Raw genomic sequence first — 24,443 nt, forward strand, 5'->3', positions numbered from 1 at the left:
CCATCAGCTAGAAATAACCATTAACTTTTTTTTTTTTTTTGGTTAATCTTATTCTTGTCTTTTTTCAATAAATTGGACACATTTAAAAATAAAATTAGGTTAGATTATATGTGGTTTGGAACTTTACACTTTTCCTCTTACATCATATAATGCTTTGTCGTTAATAAAAGTTGTTCAAAACGACATTTTTTATAAATGCACAGGTGGTTTGAGGAAGTGAGATTAAGGGGAAGCAAGAACGATGGGCTTGATTTGGGTGGGTGAAGGAAGCCAGTCGGGGGCAGGAGAAACAGCAGAAACAAAAGGTCAGAGTTGGGAGTGAGCAGAGCACAATTCGGTCAGCAAAGAGATGAATTTGGTGAGACATAAAAACATTTTGTATAAAAAACATTTGGATGCATTAGACGGCAAGCAGTGCAGCCGGACCTTGAGGGGTTCCTGACTGAAAGAAGGGAAATGCACAATTGAGGACCACATTAACTGAAAGTAAGAATTCAGCAGATTAGTTTAACAGAACGTGAACTGCTGAGAGCTTGGGGGGGGGGGGGGGCTGCAGAAAAGCCACAGAAGATTAATAAACAGGAAGACAAGCCAGTATCCAGAGTTATGGACAGAAAATTTTTAATGTACCAATATGGGTGGAACCAAACTGCGGTCTTAAAAAACAACAACATAGCCTATACTGCTTGTTTGACTTGGGAGTGAGAGGGAGGGTAAATGCAATCAATGCAGCAGTTAGAAAAAGCAAGAGTTCAGAAGTTTTCAAGATGAAAAAATTCAATTGCTTTTTTTGTTTGCTATTTTGTTTTATGTCATTATGGGGGAAATACATAAAATAACAGAAATATGCAACAATGTGGACAAGCTAAGGTGTTAACAAAGTTACTACAATTATTTTAAAGTTGCTTCCTTAACAAAGTTACTGCAATGTTATTATAGTCTTGCTTCCCAACTTGCTTGCCAAAATGGTAGCCCTGTTGGACTTCTGCTCCCTCCTTACACCCCTGATGGTGGCTACGGTTCCCAGCACCTTGCTGTTTGTTTTTAAAATGATATCTTTATTGATTTCAGAGAGAGGAAAGGAGAGGGAGAGAGAGAGAGAGAAACATCAATGATGAGAGAGTCATTGATCGGCTGCAGCCCAAAACCCGGGCATGTGCCCTGACCGGGAATCGAACCCCATCGCCTGGATCCTAGGTCGACGCTCAACCATTAAGCCATGCCTGGCTGGGCCCCAGCACCTTGCTGTTTGAATCCTAGTCAATCTGACAAAACAGGCAGACAGGATAGATTTAATCTGGATGCAAGGAAAAAGCAGCCCTTTGGGTTTATACTTTAATAGTGTCTTCTTATGACCATATCATTGACTTTTTAAGGATACAAAGCATTCATTTGAAGGCAGAAGGAATAGAACCAGTGGAGAGAAACAGGAGGCTTTGGAAGATGGCCTAACTACCTACTTTCAGGAAAGAATCTGGGCAAAGGACTTCTCACCACTTCTTTTGGCTGCTTTCTAAGTGGCATTTCTGTGTGTGGGGGGGGGATGGGTACTTAATTTTGGTATTTTAATGGAACTTCCTAGACTGTCACTGAAAACGATAATCTGAATTTTTATAAATATTTAGAAATACACAAGCATATTTTGCTGGTGAACCCACATGCTGATTTAGAGAAACAGTTCACCACATTTGTCTTCTCCAGGGAGCTACACCGGGGGAAAGAAGTTACAGTGTTTAAATGATAGAATTTGACAACTAAAATACAGGCAGTCCAATCTGCATCTTCAAGAATTGTTCCTTTTTCTTAATAAAGAACAAATGTAAGTGCCCGGCTGGCATGGCTCAGCGGTTGAGCATCAACCTATGAACCAGGAGGCCACAGTTCCTTTCTGGGTCAGGGCACATGCCAGGCTGCAGGCTCGATCTCCAGTCAGGGGCGTGCAGGGGGCAGCCGATCAATCACTGTATCAATCATTGATGTTTCTCTCTCTCCCTCTCCCTTCTTCTCTCTGAAATCAATAAAGACATACTAAAAAAAAAATAAAAAAATGAACACATGTAAGTCCCATTCAGGATAACAGGAAGCCCCAGAGCCCTGTACGCAGAGCCCTGCGTTTGCACCACGCCAGTCTGTGCCACTTGGGAAGGCCTTCGTATGGAGCCTTACATGAACTTGGCTTGCTAGGCTACTAAATCCAAAAATTGCAATTTATCATTTTGTTTTCTTGTTATTTTCATGCTCCTGTTTTTTTGTTATTTTCATGATCCCCGCCCCCAAACTCTATGAGGTTCTCTTGTCTGTTTTGCTTTCTAGAAACAATTGACATCTAAAAGAACAATTTTACTGTTACTCAAATATCATTTCTGTGATCCTCAGTTTAGAAATCAGTGTATGTTAGCCTTCCTAGTTCTCTCTCTCTCTCTCTCTCTCTCTCACACACACACACACACTCTCTTTCTGAAGTGGTTTTAGGCTCCCTGGAAAATGGTAAATGTTTCTGACGCTGCCTATCAGGCATGTTACTTAACACAATTTCCACTTAAAACGTTTCTTGTCTTTAAGATACATGTATGTCCTTTGTTTCTAAAACTAATGAAAGTTTCTTGAAGATGTGAGCTGTTTTCTGAAGGTTAAGGGCCTCAATGTCTGTTTAATTTCTGAGCTGCTCAGCATCTATAGCTATCTGCCTGCTCCAGGTATACAAATTCTTTAAAGTACCAACTCCAACCCTGGGGTTCTTACTTATAAATGCCATGGTTTGTTCTGCATTTATCAAGAAAACTGGACTCAGGCCTAAGTATTATAGTGGCAACAATGCTGCTCAGGTTGTAAGGAAATCAAACCATATTATATTTGGCTTGGTTTCAACACACTTATTACTGACACGTGATCCTTTCTCACTGCTTTTCCACATTTTCTTTAGAAGTGTGGCCTCACCACTGGCATGTCAGACAGGTTTTATTGATCACTCCTTTCATTTAGATTATCAGATCACCTATTCAAGCCATTAGTTACCTCCACATCGGCTCTTCAGGTTTTCTTATTTCTTCATGAAATTAATTCTCTGTAAATAATTTTCACAAGCTAGTCCAGATATCACTTCAGCTAGTTCTGTGTTAAACTTACCTCTGACACTCACCCAAAGCAGTCTATTTGAAACAATAAAATCTAATTATGACCTTAATGAACTTTCTCATGGTAGAGAATTTGAAAAATGCGAAGGAGAGGCTGAAATGTGAGAAGTTGTCATTGAAGCATCTGGTGGTGTCTACTGCTCACTGTGTCCTTAGGTTTGTATTTTCCTTTTGTTTGTTAATAGCGCACAGCATTCATAGGGAGATATATCTGATTGCCAGGGGAAATTTAACATGGAACGAAACATTTGTAAGCACCCCTGGAATGTCATTTAGTCCAATATTCTGTCTTCATCTAGGATCACACTGGATCATGCCAGACGGTTATTCCCAAAACCTGCTGGAGGAGAGTCACCAAGTTCCATGAGCACCCCATCCAATGTCTAAATGTTCCAATGCAAGCCCCAACCCTGCCCCAAAACAAAACAGAACAAATCAGCAATAAAAAGAACTGTGAGCCAAGATCTGAGTATTTAAGAGATCCCATTTGGAAGGCCCATATTCACAACCCATAGTGCTTCTTTTTAATTAAAAATTATTACTTAATGGAACACTGTCCCAACTAAAATTTTCTCTAGGGTGTCTATAAAAGATAACCTAAATAACATAACACAATCCTTTATTTTTTAAATCCTCACCTGAGGATATTTTTTCCATTGCTTTTTAGAGAGAGTGGAAGGGGGGGAGAGAGAGAGAGAGAGAGAGAGAGAGAGAGAGAGAGAGAGAGAGAAACATCTATGTGAGAAGACGCGTCGATTGGTTGCCTCTCACACGCACCTCAGCTGGGGCGGGGAATCGAGCCTGCAACCAAGGTAGGTGCCCTTGGCGGGAATCAAATCCAGGACCCTTCAGTTGAGGGTGGACACTCTAACCACTGAGCCAAACTGGCTAGGGCCAACCACAGTCTAAATAGCATGTCCTAATGCAGTATGTTGTGCATTGTAGTGTAAGTTGTGGGTCTTTGGAAGTGTAGACATTTCTTTTGGTGAAGATGAGGTTCTGACGTTTAAGAAACGGTGAAGAGCTGTAGTTAGTAATTCTGGGATTCAAGGACCAAGTAGCTGCATTCAGCTGCCGCCCGGTATCACCAGAGGGCGCTCTTCTCTCGCTCTGAACCCAGTACTTCCCGCCACCTCAGCTACTGTTTCAATTTCTGAATATTTCACGTTTGATAAACTCACCTAGGAAAATTCCTGCCCTGGAGAATATGTCATTCTAAGAAATGACTTTATGGGCTCTTGTGCAGAAGACAGAGGCTGTCAAAGTGGAGTTCGTGGTGCAGAAGGGATACCGATATTGGTAACGTGTCTAGGACAAAGTATTTTATCTGAGTACTTCTAGGTCTTGTAATAAGAAACTTCAAACATGTAAACACATTGCATTAAATACTCACACTACATTACTGCCCCATAAGTTTCTCATCCAGATTTCAAGCTATAAGAAATACAAACTTATAAAATTTTCATTGGAGATTTTCTTACTTAAAACTTAGAGATTATTTTTCAGGTCGGTGCTCTAGAGCTGCTTTCAGTGGGGGAGGGGAGGCGTACAATTTAGATAAGATCTTTGCTGGGGCAACATGTAATGCAAGCCCCCAATTCTTCACATGAACTGACAGATTACTTTAAAGGGCAATACCAGATTTTAATTTTTCTTTTTCTAAAAATATGCCTCCCTCTATAGATACATGTACAAAAATATAAAGTATGATATTATTCTTACTCATAATGCATATCAATACTAATAAGAGTTACAAGAGATCAGATGAGAGAAATAACGGGCAGCACCTTGGAAAAGGTTGGCTGGGTCCCCGAGATAACAGAAGCAATTTGAAGAGACATGAGTTCAGAGCAGGTGAACACCTGGTGGTTCTGTCTTACGCGCCCCTTGAGGGGTTGTGCCTGAGGTTTGCTCCGTCTTCGCGCCTTCGAAGGGACGTGGTTTCGCTCAGCCAGTCTCCGCGCAGATGGCGTAATTACATGTAACCACCCACAGGCCGGAGCAGCTCTGTGTTTTCATCATTTGCAAAAAAGTATCAGGCAGTAAATGGCTCCGATCATTCCCCCTGGGGGCTGCTTGCCTGTAAAGCTGGTTTCCCGTGCTGTGGAGGAGCCGTTTTGTAGTTGTGGGACTTAAACTTACTCAGGTGCGAGGTAGTTTAGCTCAGTTCAGGCCACATTTGGCTCCGCTGGCCTGTGGTGCGAGGAGTCAGAGCGGAAAGTCTCAAGTCATGGTGCTTCCTTCCCTGGGGAGCCGGCCCAGCTGCCGCAAGCAAGGGGGGGCGGAGGAGCAGAGAGGCCTGGCCGAACCCCGGAGAGAGGTGAGCACTCTCCCGCGGAACGGAGGCGGCTGCGAGACGGCCAAGGTCAGTGGGGATAGCTTTCCCCTGGTCAATAGCAACGATACATTGTATCAACCTAGCGTCTAAGGTCCCGGGTCCAGGGGCGCAGCCACCCAGAGCAGGCTGGTCTAGCGGGCGCTGGAGCTGTGGGAATGGCCCCGAAGTGGGATGACGAAAAGGCCGAGAGCAGATTAAGAGCGTGGTTGGGAAGAAATAGGTATCTTGGAGTGCTAAGATGGACCCAGGAAGGTGCCCAGGCCAAGCCTAAGGTTGGGGCTGCTTGCTCACTGGCCATGCGACCTTGGGCCAGTCACTCGTCCTCTCTGCACCCCCCTCCTGCCTAGAACAGGATGCTGACGCCGGTCCTGCCACTGTCATGGCCCTGTGGGGTGTTCAGACGTCCCGTGGGTAAGGGAAAGGGCTTTTTCAAATTCAACAATGATCTGAAGGGGCTTTAGACTTAGGCGACATGGCTTATTGAGTAAAAGAATTAACTCCTTTTAGGACAATAAAGATGCTCCTTCCATTTGGGTCTAGTCTTGGGGCTGGTCGGGGCAAGTGCCAGCTGTTAAGAGCCAAGGGATGGGCTCGCAGTGCTGCTGAAGGTAATGCTCAAGGCAGGTGGATACAAAGTTGAAATCTATGTATCCCCACAGTGCAACTCTGAGGGCTTCTCAGTGCAGTTTCCAGTCGACACTGTCTGCGCTGCTTCGTGGCTCTTTTCAGAGCGGAAGGCAGCCAAGACGCAGGCCTGTGGAATTAGGTGGACCCGGCCCAAAGCACCCCCCCGCAGGTCTACAGGGACTAACCCAGAGCGATTCCCTGACCTCTGAGGGCGGCTGAGTCAACCCTGGCCTTTGGGCGTGGAGTCAGAGCCAAGGACGACAGCAGGTCCTCAACATCATCGTGTGGTTCAACACTGAGGACTTACTATATACATAAAAATGAAATTAAAATACACATATTTTCTACGTAAGAAATTTATTTGATTAAATGACAATACGTGAAGATATTTTAAATACTAAGGCTCTATTCAAACAAAATGTAAATTTATTATAAAGTAAATGTTATCAATGTCAATGGCAGCTAAAAACAGTTTCCTATCAATAATGTGACTGTATAAAGCATTCATAAAATCTTCAAGTGCTTTAAAACCAGGTTGCAAGTATAACACAAGAACCTGTCAATAGTACTTAAGTGCAGGTTTCTTAAGTGACACTTCCAATCTGTCATTCTACACAAGACGTCTGGGGGTCTGTGACAATCAAGTCATGGCCACCCTCAGTGGGGACACGTCGTCCCACACGCAGAACTGAAGCCGTGGTTACGCCACAACCTCAGGCTCCCTATCCTTTCAAATCCTTGGGAATCTGAATTGAGTAGGTGGGTATTTCTAGTCCCTCCAGTTAAGGATCATTAGAAAAAGAGGTTGGCAAACCAGGGTTGGAGAGTGAAGGGAGGGGAAACTGAGGCATGACAAGGTCAGGGGTTTCTACAGAGCAGCTTTAGAAATGACCAAAGAAATGATTAAAAAAACACGACCACAGTAACAGTGACTCCTCGGAGCTGCAGCCTGGGGTCTGCAGGGAGGTGGGGACCAGGACCCTGAAGGTCGGAGCTGACCACCATGCCGGAGTTCCCGGCTGGGTCACCACCCACACGAGCACGAAAATCTTCACTGGAGGGCGAAGTCATCACCTGGGTGCACCAGGGACAGGGCAGAGTGTGTAGGTTCCATCAACTTTCCCCAACGGTTTTTCCAGCATCCAAGTGACTGTTTTGGGGCCAAGATAGGGCCTGGGATGCAGGAATCAGCAGCTGCCAGGTATAAAACCAGAAAAGCTGTGGATGTGTGGATGGAGGAAGAAGGGGTGTCTCCTTCTGTGCACACTGCTGGCAGCAGAGCACGAACGTGTCCAGTGACTCAGGTGGAACGGAACCCTAGGCAGGTACGGAAAGATCCCAGGAAGCAGAGGATGCTAATGACACCACAATCATAGAGCACCCATTATTACTAATTTAAGAGAGATAAACATCACCGAGGATCTCTCTCTAGTGTCTGTGCTATTCTTCTACAAATATAAATATTTATGAGGACTTTCAAAACATTACAAGTGATACACACATTCTGGTATAAATGTTACACTCCGGATTCATAGCACAGACTTGATGTCACCGTTAAACATAGGTTTTGGGGTACACACAGAATAATTTTTGCAGACCATTTTCTGAACCTTGGTCACACAGCTAAGTGACCACCAGAAACACAGGAAGCATCTTATTGGTGGTTTTTGGCAGCAAGCATTTTTTTGTCTGTGTATTTACGCCTTTTACAAAGATACACTTGCTCACTTGTAGAAACAAATTTAAAGTCATCCAGGGGAGACCTTCCACTCAGCACTCCTTTCTGTTTCCTCGCTGCTGCTCCGCTCTCAGGCCTGCGTGGGAGGGCTCCTCAGGGCTGCGGCCCCTTCTCCGAGGCTCACGGTCTTCCTCAGAGGGCTGTGCTTACGAACAGTTTCATGTTTCTCACTCGGGCTAAGTGGCTCTTTGAAGATTCCTAATCTTGGGATCACAGTCTTATCAATGGCGCCGAATCATGAGCGAGCACGCGCACACACACGCATTTTAATAAAACAGTAAATGACTTCCTATCACCCCATGTTACCAGTGTGCTTTTAAAAATGTTTGTTCCCAGCACTACAGAAAATAACCTCCCAGCACACCCAGGCTGGTCACTGGAGATGACCCTTTCCTGTCTGAGGTGACAACACGGGACACACCTGAAGGTGGTGGGGCAAGGAAAACCCCAAGGTTCTGAGTGCCCACGGGACACAAAAGCGCGGCCTCGGCGGGGTCTAAGCTGACCGCCTACTTAGGGACGGGTGTCCCATCTAATGGCTCTACAGACGGCTAATTACTCTGATGCAGGTGCAGGCTGGCGTGTCCGCGGCCTCGGGCCACCAGGACAGGAGAGCAGGACCAGCGGTCGCTTAGAGGGATACACGTGCCCTCAGGGGCAGAAGCGATAGCTCGGCCTAACGTCTCTTCACACCTGAAAGCCAAGGCTCGGCCCCTCGCCCGCTGCATTTCCCTCCTTCCCAAGGCAGCGTGCTGAAGGGCGCTACAGGGGCAAAGGGGACGTGGCTACGCCGGCATCTGCTAAAGGTGCTGGGACCGGATTCCCACCTGTGGAGATTCTCAGGGAGGGACCGAGCACGTAAACTCACTCAAGTGAAATTACTAAAATAATTAGCTTTCATAAAAAAAGGATCTAGGAAATGTCAGAGTAGCTCATTTACCTTCTCTAACAGATACTACTCCTTGGCAAGATGCTTCTTTTGGCTCGGCTCCCCTGAAAATATTTTCATTTTCATTCTTAGCCAGTTAACATCACAGGGACTGACCCGGAGCTGGTTCCGTGGACGGAAAACCAGCACCGAGGGGGCTGCTGCTGCACAGCTGGTCGGCGGGCTTCGCCTCGCTCAGTGCCACAGCCACACGGCCCAGGCCGGCCGGCCACTCCGGCCCGCTTCTCATTTCCCAGCAGCCACGCGCCACCGTGTCCTAAAACATGGTTCCGGCGGAGAGGAGAGTGCAGTGAAGGCCCTCACAGTGTTACCGAGGCCGGGCCGGCCGCGTCCACCCTCGCAGCTCAGGCACTGGGTGCCCGTCACACGGTAAAGAGGCATCTATGGCTGGAGGAACAATCTGAAACTTCAGAAGCCTGACCACAGGATGGAGCTGCAGTCAGTCACCTCATTCTGTGCCCTGCTTGGCCACCTGACTCCTCCCCGCCCCGCCCCGCCCCAAGTGAAGTGCTTTCCCCACCAGGGTGTGTGGGAGGAGACGGCTCCAAGCCCAGGTGCGTGGCTGAAGGCTGACACCGAGCTCAGGGCTGCTCCCACCTGTTATCTTTCCAGCTTTAGGTTTCAGACCAGTGTATACACAGCATAATACAAGGGTAATGCGAGCGAAGTCCGGTGAGTTTTGTTCAATATCAAGCTATCTACACAAGGTCTGAGTAAGTAAGGCGATCTAGTGGGGTCGTGTGTCTGGCCCGGGAGAAAAATAAACACCAGTCGAATCACATCTCTGTTTAAAATTTTCCATCTAAAAAAATCAATTGAGCAAAGCCTGAGATTCCCTGCTTGTTAATGCTACTTCAACCTCAATTTCAAACTCACGCGGTTCATTAAAGCTATCAAATGGACAACGCCACCGCCATGGGGAGAAAAAACTGCCTGTGAGCAAGACGAGCCACACTTGGATGAGGCATTTGAATTGACAGAACGCTTAAGATTTTTTAAAGTTGCAATGACAGTGTATCTAGAAAATACTGTGAAAATATGTATCTCAAAATAGAGCTAAGTTTAGTCAGAAGGCTCAGGAAAACAACCACTTAAAAAGCTGACCAATAAAAAGGAGCACTAATAACCTTCCCATTTTTGGCTCCCCCTCACTTTCCTGCCCTCAGACCGCGCCCGTCTGGATGCCCTAGAGCAGAATAATCTAAGAGCGGTGAAAAAGTGCTGGTATTTCTCAGGGTGTCTTCAAGACAACTTTCGTCTTGGTAACGACTCTTCTCTCCACTCAAGGCAACTGATGGACTTGAAATGCTTTTGGAGACACAGGTTCGAAAACCTCATCGTCTTCTGCCCCTTCTTCTATTGGCTTCATTTTGGCCGAGGCTCGCTGGTGCGGGGACGACACATCTGTCAGAGACACAGAAAAGGAAACCACTCAATGTGCAGCCTGTCCTGATGTTGGCAGGATGTACCAATTTCAAGCTCCAACCGGAAAATAACGCCCCCTGGGAATCTATCGCTGGTACCAGGAACTGAGTTTCCCTTAACACTGTATTTTCAACTCATCGGTTCAGCAAAACCACCAAGTCAGGATGTGGAGCCAACCCCACTGTGTGCGCCTGTATGATATGAGCCGCTCAAACACGCACGGCTCCCAGCGGGCTGCCCTGAAGTCTGTTTAGACTCAGAATGTTCTTGCATTAAGGTCTTACATAGTGATCAGAGCCCCTGGAAAGCTGATTTAACTCCTAATTTCCCTAAAGTATGGTTTTAGTCTAAAACTACAAAACCTAACACCATCTAGAGCACCATCTAAAAGAACAGTTCTTGTCACCACCTGTCCAGCCACACCCTGGACTGATGTGGAGATGGAGAGGGGAGCAGGGGCCACACGGGACAGGAGGAGGTCCCAGGCCCGCAGGAGGGAAGAGCCAGGTGGAGGAAACGCGATCTTGAGTAGCAGGGGCATCCCAGGGCCTTATAGGATGCGACTTCGTCAAAGCGACCAAGCAATAAAAGAGTCATTCAGTGAGTCCTACCTAATTCACTCACACATTCACCAAAAGCTTACTGAGCATCTACCATGTAAGGAAACCATGCCTGATGCAGAAGAAAAATATTCTCTAAAAGTAAGAGAATGTATTATAAATAGGAGCACAGACTCCTCCAGGTGCCTAATGAGCAGCTCATGTGACATCATAAGCATAAACTCCCCTCCACAGAGCTCCCACATTCAGGGTCAGGGTCTACCCGGTCAGGGTCTGTGTGCCCCACCCACACCTGTGCCGCATTCTTGCTGCCGGCTAGCAGGGCGGAGTGGCATTCAGCAAATGCTGAACTTGGGCTGGGCGCAAAGGTTATGATGGAAGAACCATGGGTGAAATCTGACTCTTCAAATGTCTGCTGTACAGCGAAGGCGAGTAGCAGGATCCTATAAAGACAGGAATCAGAACGACTGCAAGGAATTTATTCAGATCAGCCGTTCATCCTTGGCGAGAGTCAGCAGCAGCCAGCAGGGCGGGTCAGCCCCGAGAGCAGGCTGCAGTCGGCAGGGGGGTCAGAGAGCAGCAGGAGGCCCCAGAGCACGGGGCAGGCAGTGTGCACAGAGGCTCAGGAAACACTTCCAGGGTTCCAGTCCCCGCTCTGCTGCTTCCTAGCTACGTGGCTTGTGCTCCATTACCCTGCCTGTCCAGGCCTCCTCCGCGGCCACATCTGTAGAAAGGAGATATTCACAGGATCTGCCTTATGGAGCCGAGCCGCTGGGAAGATGAAACAAAATAGTCATGGAACGTGCTTAGCTCCGCAGGGTGATGGGCACATAGAAAATGTCACTTATTATTAACAATACAGTCACTGCCGTACATCTGGGGAAATGCCGCTCCCAGCAGCCACTTCTTGCCACATAAGCAGCGCAAAATTATGCAGTCCTAGGCTCTGGGGTAGCTTATGTGTTTGTTGTACATACGCAGAAACTGTTCACTTTCAAACACTTACAGTCAATTAAAATACTGTGTTTCTGGGAAGACAACTACTGACCAACTACAGGAAATAAGCCTGTATTAAAATGGCCCAAGAGCTTAATTCAGGGCACAGCACGGCAGTCCTCCCAGGCAAGGTCTGTGTATCCTTTCTGACGCAGGGGACACCCAACACCAAACACAACCTCCAATTCACAGGTCCGCTCAAGTGGCAGTGAGTACTGTCTGTGTGACCTCGGGCAAGTTGCTTCACTTCTCCGTGCCTTGAGTGCCCTATCTGTAGAACAGGGGTAATAATAATATGATCTACCTCACAGGCTTTAGGATGAATTAATGTCTTCATATTTGTAAAGTTCTTGCTTAGATCAGTGCATGGTATATGATAAACACTTTGTAAATATTTGTAAGTCAATCAAACGAGTGTATTAATAAGGTCTTTGGAGGGCAATAGCCTAAATAATTAGAAAACTTGTTAAAGTTCATCATGGCCCATAGGGATGGCAAAGAAAGGAAACGGCGCTTGCATTTCTCAGTCTGAACGGCCCTGAATGCAGCACAGTTGTCTTTTTTTTTTTTTTTTTTTTTTTAACAACAGGCCATGGCTTCCATCATATTCCTAGCCTCAAGTTATGATTGAGTCTCATGAAATATTAACTCAAGCTGAGAATTTGCAATCAGATAAAACCCTCAGAACAAACAAGATGGCGTGTCTAAGAGCATTAAACCAAATCAATAATGTAGAGCATTTGGACATAACTGTATGCCTCACATAACGGAAACACGTCCAGGTTATTCTGACTGGGGGAGTGGGACTAATTGATCTCTAGCTTTGAAGCCCATCTATCAAACCAGGGGTGACAATCTGCATGTCCCAAGGCAGTTGTCTACACTGGGGACAAACTGTCCTGACCTCTCCCTGCCTCACAGTCGCCGCATCTCCCCACTGAGAGGAATGAAGAGAGGACCCAGGGCCCAGAACAACTGGAAATGACCCAGTGAAAACTTTCTAAGAACGTTCAGTTTCTCTGTAAAAGAACTTACGTTCTCCCCACTATATTTGCCTGGGAAATAAAGAGCTGCGGTGGTTACTAAACAACATTACAAGACAGTCACGTGAGAGTCACCCACAGTCCTGGGCTGGCTGCCAGGGGTCCCAGGGCAGGCCTCCTTCCCTTCTAGTCCAAGCTCTGGCAAGCTCACTGATCCCCAAATCCAACCCATCCTTTCCCTGTTCTCCTCTTGCTTTTCCTTCCACCTGGAATGGTCTCTCCATTCCCATCCCTCCCCCCCAACTTCCTATCCATTCCTCAAGGTGGAGTTCAGACCCAACCTCCTACTCAACCTCCTTCACCTGTCGTCTTCCCTAATTCCTTCTGTGGGGGATTCTATTCCTCTGAACAACCACAGCCCTGACACAGCCTGCACCACACTGTGGTCACACGAACATGCATCTCTCCCTTATTGGAGAACAACCATTCTGAGGGCTGTAACCACAGCCTACCCTCTCCTGCAGCCTCTCAGGAGCACCCCTTACATAGCCAGGCCCTTGATAATTACTTAGTACATGAAAAAAATCCCTCCTCTGAAACTGCACCGGGACTTCAGAAAGCTGAACCTGAAGACATGGGAGAGACACGGGGCCACCACATTCAATCCCTGATGGATTGAACCCCCACCTACTAGGAAGGCACCAGCAACATTCACGAGCAGTCAGGTCTTAGGTTACAGTAAACCCGCACTATGGAAAAGGGCTGTTATCAGTACACTTATTCTGTAGCATGTTCCGAGGGAAATCACTTTCAAATAATTGGCTGATATGACAGTGCTCACAGCAAAGAGTACTGTCCACCAAGTAAACATCTGTACTATCATTTCTACTTTATACCCAGAAGCTGAACCTGAACAACATGTGAAAGCAAACAGAGTGGGGGAGCTGCCGTGGATGGATGCCTTTCTCACCAAGGGGTGAACCACTTCCAAACACATGCTGGCAGGATACACCAGGTGACCCTAACAGCCCCACAAGACTGCATTTTTCTGCTAAAGTTCTTTTCACGTGGAGAGTACTAGATTCACTTTCATTTCAGGCTTTGTGGCTGGATTAGAACCCACAAGTCCCCAGGTCCCAGTTCCCACAACAGTGCCTGTTGCTCTTTCCCCAGCGGGCAGATGCACCTGAAGCTCTGCAACAGAAACTTGGCCCCCCTGTAACTGCCAGAAGCTCCCCAGTGACAGCTGTCTGCTCAAGCCCTTGGTAGGAATTGTGGCCACAGAGAGTGCCCACACTCTGTAGCAACCTCAGCCTGGCCTCCTGTGCCCTCGGGGGACAAGCAGAACGTTCACCTGGCCCCACTGGCCACCTTCACCGCCAGAAGAAAGGCAGACTTCCAAGAGCAAGGACCTCACCTGGTCCCTAGACCTGGTGTTCGCCAACCTCACCAGGAGACCTTGGTTCAGTGGAAAGACTCAGAGGCCATCACGACGCTGGGAGGAATCATTATTTTGTCCAATAAATCCTAACGCAGCTTGGAGTGTGCACAGAAAGAGAGAGAGAGAATTCTGCTCTAAGGGAACTATTTTACACCTCACAAGTTGAACATTAATAAATTCTTTCTACAAGTTTGCCTGGCTTTTTCATTAATTTTAAGCACTGGTGCATCATCAAATGTTTGCCCAGAAGGTCCAGTATCTTACCTGGACATGAGAGCATGAGGACAGGAGAGGGGAAGACAGTGAGCTTGTCTTTAGTTAAGTGCTTTTCAATTACTGTTGGCCCTCAAGGACATTACCATGAGGTCATGTTCCCTGAATAATATTTTTACTTTTCATTTATTCAGAATCTGAGAGAAGCATATAATTCCATATCCATAAATTTCCCAGAAAACTGATTTTTAGCCTTCTACTAAAACTACTTTTACAGTTGGGAGACAAAAGTGGTAAACTTTCTCCTTTGGTACTTACTATAATAAAAAAGAATTAGCATTATTTTTTGCTATTAGCTATAATCACCTTCCAATGGGCTCAGGCTGCCAATGAACAGAGTTTGTTATAAAAATATGCAAAACACATAGTCTGAGCTGCAATCCAGACTTATCTGGTGTGATATTGTTAAGCAGTCATGTCAAGAGATACTGTTGCTTGGGGGATGTTTCATATGACACCAGGTAGGAAAAACTTCTGCCCAAAAGACTTACACGTCCCTTCCATGGATACCAATGCATCCAGAAGGCACAGCTGGCAGAGCAGAATTTACTGTGAGCTGTACCCCACATTCCCAGTGGGTTCAGGTGAGAAAGGGAACTGTAGCACCAGGCAGCAATTCTGAGGGTAAGAAAGAGAAACTCAGCCTCAAAAACATGGGCTTGAGTAAATGTAGAAGACTGAGACCTTGAACAGCCCCGGACACCTCCACTCATGCCAGCAGAGCACAGGGGAGGTGACATCACGGACACCCACAGGGGATTTGGATCCGGGAAGCAGTCTTTCCTCCACAGACCTGTCCACACAGCAGCTAGTGTCAGATGGGACAGAAGCTTGCTATCGACACCCTTGAGGGGTCTTTTGCAAAGCGCAAGTTGGTGGAGGGTGGGCTCAGGCTGTCTCGCCTGACTCTTTCATCTTCCTAAAGTCCCGAGTGAGAGAGCCACAGGAAGTCACAGGATGTAAATTACGGCATAGGGAATATAGTCAACGAGGCTGTAATAACTATGCGTGGTGTTGGGTGGGTACCAGGCTTATCGAGGGGATCACCTAGAAAGTGATATAAATGTCTAACCACTATGCTGTACACCTGAAACTAATATAATATTGAATGTCAACTATACCTGGAGAGAGAGAGAGAGAGAACCACAGGAACCTTTTATACAGGGACCAGGAAGAATTTACATGACAGTCAAAATTCCATTGTGAAGTAATGGAGAGTAGGGAAGAGAAATTGCCTTTGACAGCTTTCTGTCCTTATTAAACTTATCTCTACTGCAGTGTGCTCCTAATTCTGAGGCCCGAGAGCCTCTCCTAGCAGTCAGCGCAGACAGACATACCCGTCGTTCTTAAATCCAGAGGGAAGGCCGCCCTTCTAGGGAAGAAAAAGCGGCATCAGTTTGATCTTCGGCTAAATGCAGCACCTCGATGTGAAGTTTGTCGAGTGACATTTCTTTCTGCTTCAGAAACACGCTTACTAAAAAGGAGCAGCACGTCTGCAAACTCTTCAGTATAATGTAAGATTTCCCCCCTCCTGTGTTAACTTTGATGACATTTCCTTTATTCCTTTCAAGGTGTTTTTATTTTTATTATTGTTAATCGTCTGGCCAACTGCTTTAGCAAGTGATTAAAAATCTTACAGGGGTTTAGCATTTTAGTTATATAATTTCTGATGAATGGGGATGGGGAAGGATTTACTGGCTTCTTTGCTAGAAAGGATTGTCATCCATTTTCCACCTTTTGACTATTTATGTCAGAAAAATTTTGTTAATTAAAAAAAATTTTTAGTGAGGTCATATTTTTGAATAAAAAAAATTAAGTTTGATTGAAGCTTTCTGAACAATGATGCTGAAGAGGAGGTATGGCCTTTGTATCTAATTCTCTTAGAGGGAGTCAGCACCGGCAAGGAAGTGCACAGATTGGGGCAAATGAGGAGGTGGGAGGAAGTGTTAGTGGCTCCCACAAGGAGGTTTCCTCTGGCCCAGGGAGTCATCCTCAGGCCAATTCCTGACTACTCAGAGGGGTGGTCAGGGCCCTGAGCTGCATGCAACAGGTTTGAGCAGCCAAGGAACAGGGAAAGTCCTGCAGCCCCTTCCTGTCCCCAAGAGGAAGCTACAGGGATGCAGAGACTGTGGACAAACTCAGAACAGGGAAGGTGGTCCCAGGATGGCAGCCACCAACAGACCCGGAGAATCACCTGTTCAGGATGAGGCAGGGGGAGGGAAGACTGAGGAAGGTCTCAGGCCAAAGGGATCATGGAACTGATGAACTGCGGGAGTGGAGATGTAAGACAAGGAAATGTAAGGATAAGGGGGGATGCTCATGAAAACAGAAAGCAGTATGAAAAGGCATGGTTCAAAAAGGAAACAACTAAGAGATTTCAATAAGAAACGAAACAGATTTCACCGAAAATAATAAATAAGAAGCTAGAAAATAGAGGGGATATAGTGAGTAAGACGGCCTTACAAGCAAAGCAACGAAAAGAACTTTAGGGAAAAGAGGAAGGTCGAATCATGGAGTAAACTGTGGCATGATTTCTGTGCTGTGTACAAAAGCCGAATCCTTTGTACTTGATATTAAGAACAGTCTCCTTGGAACAGAACAGGAATCATGACATTGGACCCCAAAGGAAAGAAATGTAGTCACAGCCAACTATTTTGTTTTGAATATACATAATAAAATCAATATTTTTTTATTTGCTTTAAATTCTGTGAAACAGCCCATAGACGAAGACCAACTTACAGTTACCAAAGAGAACAGAGTACTAATACCTCTGAACTGTACCCTTGAAAATAGTTAAGATGGTAAGTTTTATGTTATGTGTCTTTTATCACAATTTTTTTTTAAATGAAAAGAGGAGAGAGAACAGAATGTATATGCTCTCAACCTTGATTGTTTAAAAGTTAAAGAAGAGCCCCCAACAGTTTGAAGGCAGAAGGGGAAAGAATTAGAAAGGGCAGTGCTGCGAGTATCCTCACCTTTAAAAAGGCTCAGAACGGAAAAGAAATGGAGGTTTGTTGTGTTATATAATGTTATGAAGGTAAAAATAAAAGAATAAAATCTAGTGACATCACCATATTGAGCAGACGAGGGAAGGGAAGTGAAAATTAAGTCAGGCGAGTAGATACAGGTTAAGTGGCCACATCAGTAACAGCACATTATTTCATATTCTGGACAAAAATTGTTCCAATGTGATTGCTCCTGGGGAGCAATTAGTTTGGAGGGGTCAGTTCTTTTCACTAAAGATTTTAAAAAGATACTTGATATCTATGTGCATATAGTAACTTGAAAATTTTTTAAATTTTTTACTAGAAGATGTATAACTGTATAAAATCCCTCTACAGGCATCTTACAGATGAGAAAGTGCTGTGTGAAGATACAGACCACCTAAAGGATTGATGAGGGCGGGGTTCTGGAGACAGCACAGCCCCTACTGGCTGGGGACCGAAGACACAGAGGAGATAAATGTCATGCTCCTCAACCTGAAAGGGGAAAACGCAACACTGGGTGGTGTTGAAGATTAAAGGAGGTCAGGATGCATCAGCTGCTACAGCTGTGATCAAATATCCCCAAACAAGTTTACGCTCACATGTGGGTATGGGTGTTTGTAAGGAGAACACCAAAGAGAGAACTCAGAATAAATTTCCACAGGTCTTTGCTTCAGGGCTAGCCGAGTGGCCCTGACCAGGCTTCTTCACCTCCCTCTGCGGCACTCTGCCTGCCTGCGATGGGGGTGCTGCTTTTCACCAGCCATCTCCGTGGCTCAGAGAGCTGTTTGCGGCTCTTCCCCCCTATTCCTGCTGCCTGGTCACATCTCCTCTCCACCTGTCCGTATAATTCATGCAAAGCTGGTTGTTTGTGAGTCTACAGTTGTTCACAGGGGGAATGAAATACAAATCGAGGTGAGCAGACTATTTCATGAAACCAGCCTTGAAACTAAGAATGCTGTATTGGCTTTTTGTATCTTTCCAGGTAAATAGAAAAGAGAGCTGAGAGAGGTCCTTATGTCAGATATGCTGCCAGCGTTTGCGGAGAGAATACCAACCGGACGCAAGCTGACTGAAAGCTTACCTGGGCGACTAGGTCGCATGGAATTAGTGGATGATCCAAAGCACCATCTCGACATTAATAACAAAAAATACTTGAAAAGGTTTTATTTGTCAGTAAGAACTATTTCTCTAAATATTTTATAGTATCTTTATAAAAATCATAAATGTTAAGTATAATTTCTGGGGGGTGGGGGGGAATACATGGTTTAAAATAATGAAACCTTTAAAAGATGAGGTCCAATGTCCAGACTGCACTGCCTATATTTCCTCAGGATTTAAAAAACAAAAGACCCGAACAATATATTATTTGACCCCAATTAACTAAAATAAATTCCTGCAACTTTAAAGGAAACACATTATGTCCACCTGTTGCCATGACAGTGCCTATGTTCAGCACCACTGATGACGGATGGAGCTGCCAATGACCGTCTGTGTGTGTGTGTGTGTGTTTTACACCTTGCATGTGGGAGCTAAACCTCATAAGGAAGAGAAGGTGACAGGGTACCTGATAAGCACCTTGGTCCAGGGCAGGGAGAAGCAAGCTTATAATCCGTACGAGAGCCCTAGGTCCTCTCACACGTTCTGAACACCTTGTCCCTTCCTGTCGTCCTACGACACTTCCAACCATGAAACTCAAGAACAGGAAGCGAGCAAGAAGAGTTACAGTGACTGGACTATGAGCTACTGAATAAACGGGTAGGAACCATTTTTTTCTTGGGCTATCTCGTTACTCCACCCTCTACCCTTCAAACGGTAACTTGATAGTAACAGAACCTGGGTAGCAGACAGCAGTGACCTTGCTCTGGATTCAGCAGCCGGCGAGGTGTAAACACAGAGCACAGCATAAGCAGTGCATCGGCGGAAATGTCTCTGAAGGGATTCCCCTAACGGTTCCCTCCACCTGTTTCTGAGCTGCATTTCTGTTGAGCTGAACATGTGCCGCGTAACACTGTGAAGCATGTTTGTCGCGTTATATCCCATACTGGTCACCAGAGTCTATGCGAGTCCCTAGATCTACCTACCAGTAGACAGGAAATATGAGAAATATCTTCATCACCACCAGGAGGATGCAGTCAACAAAATGCCAGGACGTAGGGGATTCTACGGCCTAGCTACTCAAAAGTGTCGTTCAGGGATCAGACGCAGAGGCAGTGCGTCCAGTGGGATCTGTTAACTGGTGGACTCCGGGCGCCACCCCCGTCTGCGTTAGAGTCTTTAATAAGATTTCCCCCTGATTCATATGCCCGTTTGCGTTTAAGAATCAATGTCCTACAGGATAAACAAAAAAATCCAAAACAAAACAAAAATGCAGAAACACACACACACAGACACACACAAAGAAGAAAGGGAAGCTCAGAGTTTAAAGAGACTTTAGAGATGCATCAACCAAATGCAATGGGTACATGATGATTTTGATTTGAAAAATAATTATGGAAAAGTATTCATACGGGTTTTAATGTTTCTATCTACTTCTTTGAGTTAATGACTAAATGGAGTGATGTAAAAGTTGCTTAATTAGGAAAATATATAAATTTTTAATTTTTAGAGAGTAGCACTGCTGGTGATTCTGTGAGGACATGCGAGATAAAGTGAAAGCCAACCAAAAGCTGAAAGACTGGAGAATACGACTGGTAAATTTTAAATGTTTCTATGTCGAATAAGGCAGAACGTTTCACTGAAATGGAAATTCACCAGTCTAGGAAAACCTATTTGCAGCACTGCTTGGTCCTAATGAAGGACGGGAGGAGGGTAGGTTTCTCCAAAGCAGCAGGCTGGAGGGGAAGGAAGTGGCTCTGGGCAAGTGCTACCTTCTCGCTGAGTGTAGGTGGCTATCTGCAGAGCGGAGAATGATAACCGTGCTGTGCCTCCCTGGCAGAGCTGTCAGGTTCAAACGCAAGAACGGGGTGGGAGTGACCTGTAAACTCCAAAGCGCCAGTCAGATGTTATATGCCTTTTTGTCTTTTCTTTTTAAGACACAGAGGCAATGTGGTCTAACAGCATGGGCTTGGGATTCAGACAGGATACCTAGGTTTGTATTCCAGCAACTCCCTCTGTGGAACTGGAACAAGTGAAGAGCATCTCATATTTCCCATTTCCTCATCTGTAAAATGAAATAATACTCACTGGGATAGACCTGTGTTATCGGCAAAATACCTGCTTTCCCTCCCCCGTCGGACCCCATCCCGCACAGCCCCTGCAGGAGGACTGAAGGTCCATTTGCTAATGGCCGCTCCAGCCAAGGGACGCCTCTGGTTCAGAGGCATGAGCAAATAGGAATGAGTACAATTTGCAAATATTACAAAGATGACTCCAAATCTCAGCTAACCTCTTTTCCAGATTGCAACCACTTGTTTAGTCTTTCATGAAAATACAGGCTAAAAACAAATGCTTAAATGTATCACGTGTGAGAGTCTGGAGACTAAGAAATCCCTGAAAGAGCAGTAAGCCGTGACTATTGTAAAGCTCAGAACAGTGGCGAGGCTTAATTGCAAAGTATTTAACAGAAGGCCACAAATTTTGTTTTCCTAAGAGGAGCTAGGAACTATAGGTGTCACTTAGTAATGCATTGAAATGGCATGTGCCACTTCTATGAGGGAGCTCCAAGAGCCATAGCATGATTCTACCATTCTCTTCCCTCTGCCATGAGGGGCAGTGACCCGGACAGTGACTGCTCCTTCTGGGTCCCAGAGTGAGTTGGACATGGGCCTGCAAAAGGACTCAATGTGCATGTGAGCAAGAAAGCAGCCTCTTCCTCACAGCTGGACATCTGGGGACTGTCAGTTAGTGCCTGTCATCTAGCAACAACCAATCTACCTCCCTCTGTGCACGATTATAGTGCATATTAAATGTGGTTATGTATGGAGAGTACCTGAAAAAATAATAGCTGCTCTTGTCAATTACCGTTTGTTCCCTTCTCCCCATTAGCATTCATGAAGCTGATACCACTGCTGAGAGCAGCTGCCAGGCTGTCCCATTTGCACATCAGAAACTCAATAAGAGCTTAGTCACTAGTTTTAGGGACCTACCATTTGCTAAAACCTAAGACATACTCAAAATGTGATAAATTTTGTTATTTCAGCCTAACAGCCCTAGGAGATTGATTTTGCATTCCATTTTACAAGGAATGTAATTTGTAATGGAAAGGTAGAAGGCATATTGACGGGACTGGCAAAAGAAAAATAACAGCCTTCAGTAGTTCTGAGTGAAAATATAGGCAAGGACACAAGAACTATCCAATTTTTTTTTTATTTTTATAATCTTCACCTGAGGATATTTTTTCCATTGATTTTTAGAGAGTGGAAGGGAGGGGGGAGGGGAAGAAAGAGAAAGAGAAAGAGGGAACAGTGATGTAAGAGAGACACATCTACTGGTTGCCTCCTGCACCCACCCCAACTGGGCTGGGGATCCAACCAGCGACACTTTGGTGAGCAGGCCACTGCTCTAACCACTGAGCATGCCAGCCAGGGCTAACCAGTTTTTAATGAATTATATGCTAGAGTGAATTAGTAATTCATAATTAGTATCAGGGTCATGCTCAAGGCCTAACGTCTTTCATTCAACTGCAGGAGTGAAGCCAAGAGACTCAGAATGAAGACTAGTCAAAGGGAGCTGCTATGAGCGTGGATGTGGATGTGTCGGGCAATTCACACACATACACTAAAAAATATGCACACATATGTAGCTAGATACATCTGTATCAGTATGTATAATCTTTCATAATAAATCTGAGGCTAAACAAATAAACAACATACGCAGGTTGTACATGTTGTTTGTACAGCAATGCAGGAAAGTCTAGTTAACAAGGGAACAAGGAAATTAGACGTGAAAATGGGACCCTGCACGGAAGGGCAGCACACTTTTTTACAAACACGGAAGCCGGAGTTACCCCTGCAGGGAACGACTGGATTAAACTCATGGACAAGAAAGAGGGAAAGAAACAGAGCAGGAGTTGTGGCCAGATCCAGGCCTGTGCTGAGATAGGACAGCTCCAGTCAGATTAGAAATGTCGTGTGACTTTCCCCAAGGCATACAGCTAATAACAGAGCAAGAACCAGGTCTGATGTACAACACATGTGATCAGTCCACTGAGCACCAGAAAATAGGTTTCCAGAGGCGAGTACAGTGCAGATGTTAATCTTGAAAACATGTTTTAATTCTATTTAAACAACACACATAAGCTTTTTCCCCCCTAAAATGTTTTTACCCCAAAATATTTAGATTATACAATAAAATACTACAGAAAAACAAAACTGATTTTAAGACAACAAATGCTCATGGTATACACTGCTGGTTCTCGGTGCTTCTTAAGCAAGAATGTAGAACTAAACAAAAGCAAGAACTACAAAAATAAGCTATTCTATAGGAAAAATAATTCACATACAATATTTAACTGTCATTTGCTTTCTGCTGACCTTTCTTAGTAAGTAATCACTATACATGTAATTAAGATGAGTCCATTTGAAAATGCTTACTGACCACCAAACTGTTTCAATACATTTGGCATGCTAGTAGATGGCAAGCTTCAGTCAACCTCAGTTACTTTCAAAAAGTAACTCTGGAATAAAATACAACCATTTCCAGTTTCTTGTTTGTGTTACTCCTGAAATCTCCTTTAGGTCCGCAAAGCATTTCTATGTCCAGACTTTGCGTTGGAAGCTTACGCCAATTATAGGGCCTTATCAATCCTTTATCAGTTTAATCTATGCAATAGTTAAAATCCTTAATCCAATTTATCTAAAGCATCCAAAGTTACTAATGTACATAAACAGGATTGCTGAATGTGTATCTATATTTACCTAAAAGTTACTCTGGGTTAACATACATTTGGAAATATTAATAGTTTTTAGTTTGTGCAATGGAAGAATCTGTCTTTTTTGCTATTTCATGTGAATTTGTTCAAAGTTCTTTCACTATCACTCTTGGAATAATGCGTAAAATAATTTTAAGCATTTAATTCTTAAAATAATCTAGCTTCTCTCATCTTACTTACTAATCTTCAATACCTATGTCATCAGTGCACTTAAAATGTCTTAAAACAATCTAAACTATGGAAGGATCTTGCAAAACCTCCCTCTTGGTGGTGTGTGAATGAGGAAACTCACAGGGGTGTTGAGTGGCCTCCTTCATCCTCAGGGATATTCCATTCCCCAGTCACCTGTTAACTCCAGATGCTCACACTGAGACAACCAGCCAGCAGTACAACACCCAGCACTTGCTTGCTACCATTTTTAACACCTGGCTGGGTCTGGGCTTTCACCGGGACTATAATCATGAAAACAACAAAGCTGAGTATCCAGCCAACCATAAGGACTCTCACATTATCCCAGTGAACCAGTATTTAAGCAAAGTACGTGGCAAAATAAGTGAACACTTTCTGAAACAGAAATAAGAGTTCTAAAGGTGGATTTTAGCTGATATGCAATGCGGGGGGGGGGGGGAAGCTAGGAAAAAATCGATTATTTTTAATGATACCTTTAGGTTGTCAAGTAGTTATTTACAAAGCTATTTTTCTGATCCAAGTTACCATTTATTTCCAGTGACATCCATCAGGACCTGGGAGTAGTATCAGCTTTGGGATAACTTACGGAGAGAGGACGTGCTGGGGGTGCCCCGGAGGAACTGGTGAAGGCCGTCTTCGCTGTCGCTGGTGCTGGCTATGTTGTTCCTCATCTCCAGCATGGAGATCTGTGTGCAGAGGCTGAGCTGGTGTTCCAACTTTTTGGCCTTCTAAAATGCAAAGTTTCAAGATTTCTGATACCTATGGGACTTAGATCAGACATTCCCTATCAGTAGCATTTACTTTTCCTTGAAATAAAAAGACTACCTGGTACAAAGTGAGTGCCCTATAAGTGTCCGCTATAATTTTTACTTTCTGATATTACTATAAATACCCTATCATAAATTCAATATACTCAATAGCCTATTTATTAATC

At 44.9% G+C, this 24,443-nt stretch overlaps 1 protein-coding gene across 2 annotated transcripts in view; it reads right to left on the reverse strand.

Moving 5' to 3' along the window:
- Positions 1–9,279: 9,279 nt before the first annotated feature.
- The window catches only part of POPDC1 (popeye domain cAMP effector 1), a 31,456-nt gene continuing 16,292 nt past the window's right edge, over positions 9,280–24,443 (reverse strand). For both annotated transcript variants that reach the window (XM_087817536.1, XM_087817537.1), the window contains exons 7-8: positions 24,096–24,237; positions 9,280–10,190 (exon numbers count right to left, since the gene is read on the reverse strand). In XM_087817536.1, coding sequence (XP_087673662.1) covers positions 10,069–10,190; positions 24,096–24,237 — 264 coding nt within the window. In that variant the 3' untranslated portion in view covers positions 9,280–10,068. The remainder of the gene's footprint in view (positions 10,191–24,095; positions 24,238–24,443) is intronic.

The sequence above is a fragment of the Miniopterus natalensis genome, chromosome 5 (genome assembly GCF_054644295.1).
Source record: "Miniopterus natalensis isolate mMinNat1 chromosome 5, mMinNat1.hap1, whole genome shotgun sequence".
Lineage (NCBI taxonomy): Eukaryota > Metazoa > Chordata > Mammalia > Chiroptera > Miniopteridae > Miniopterus > Miniopterus natalensis.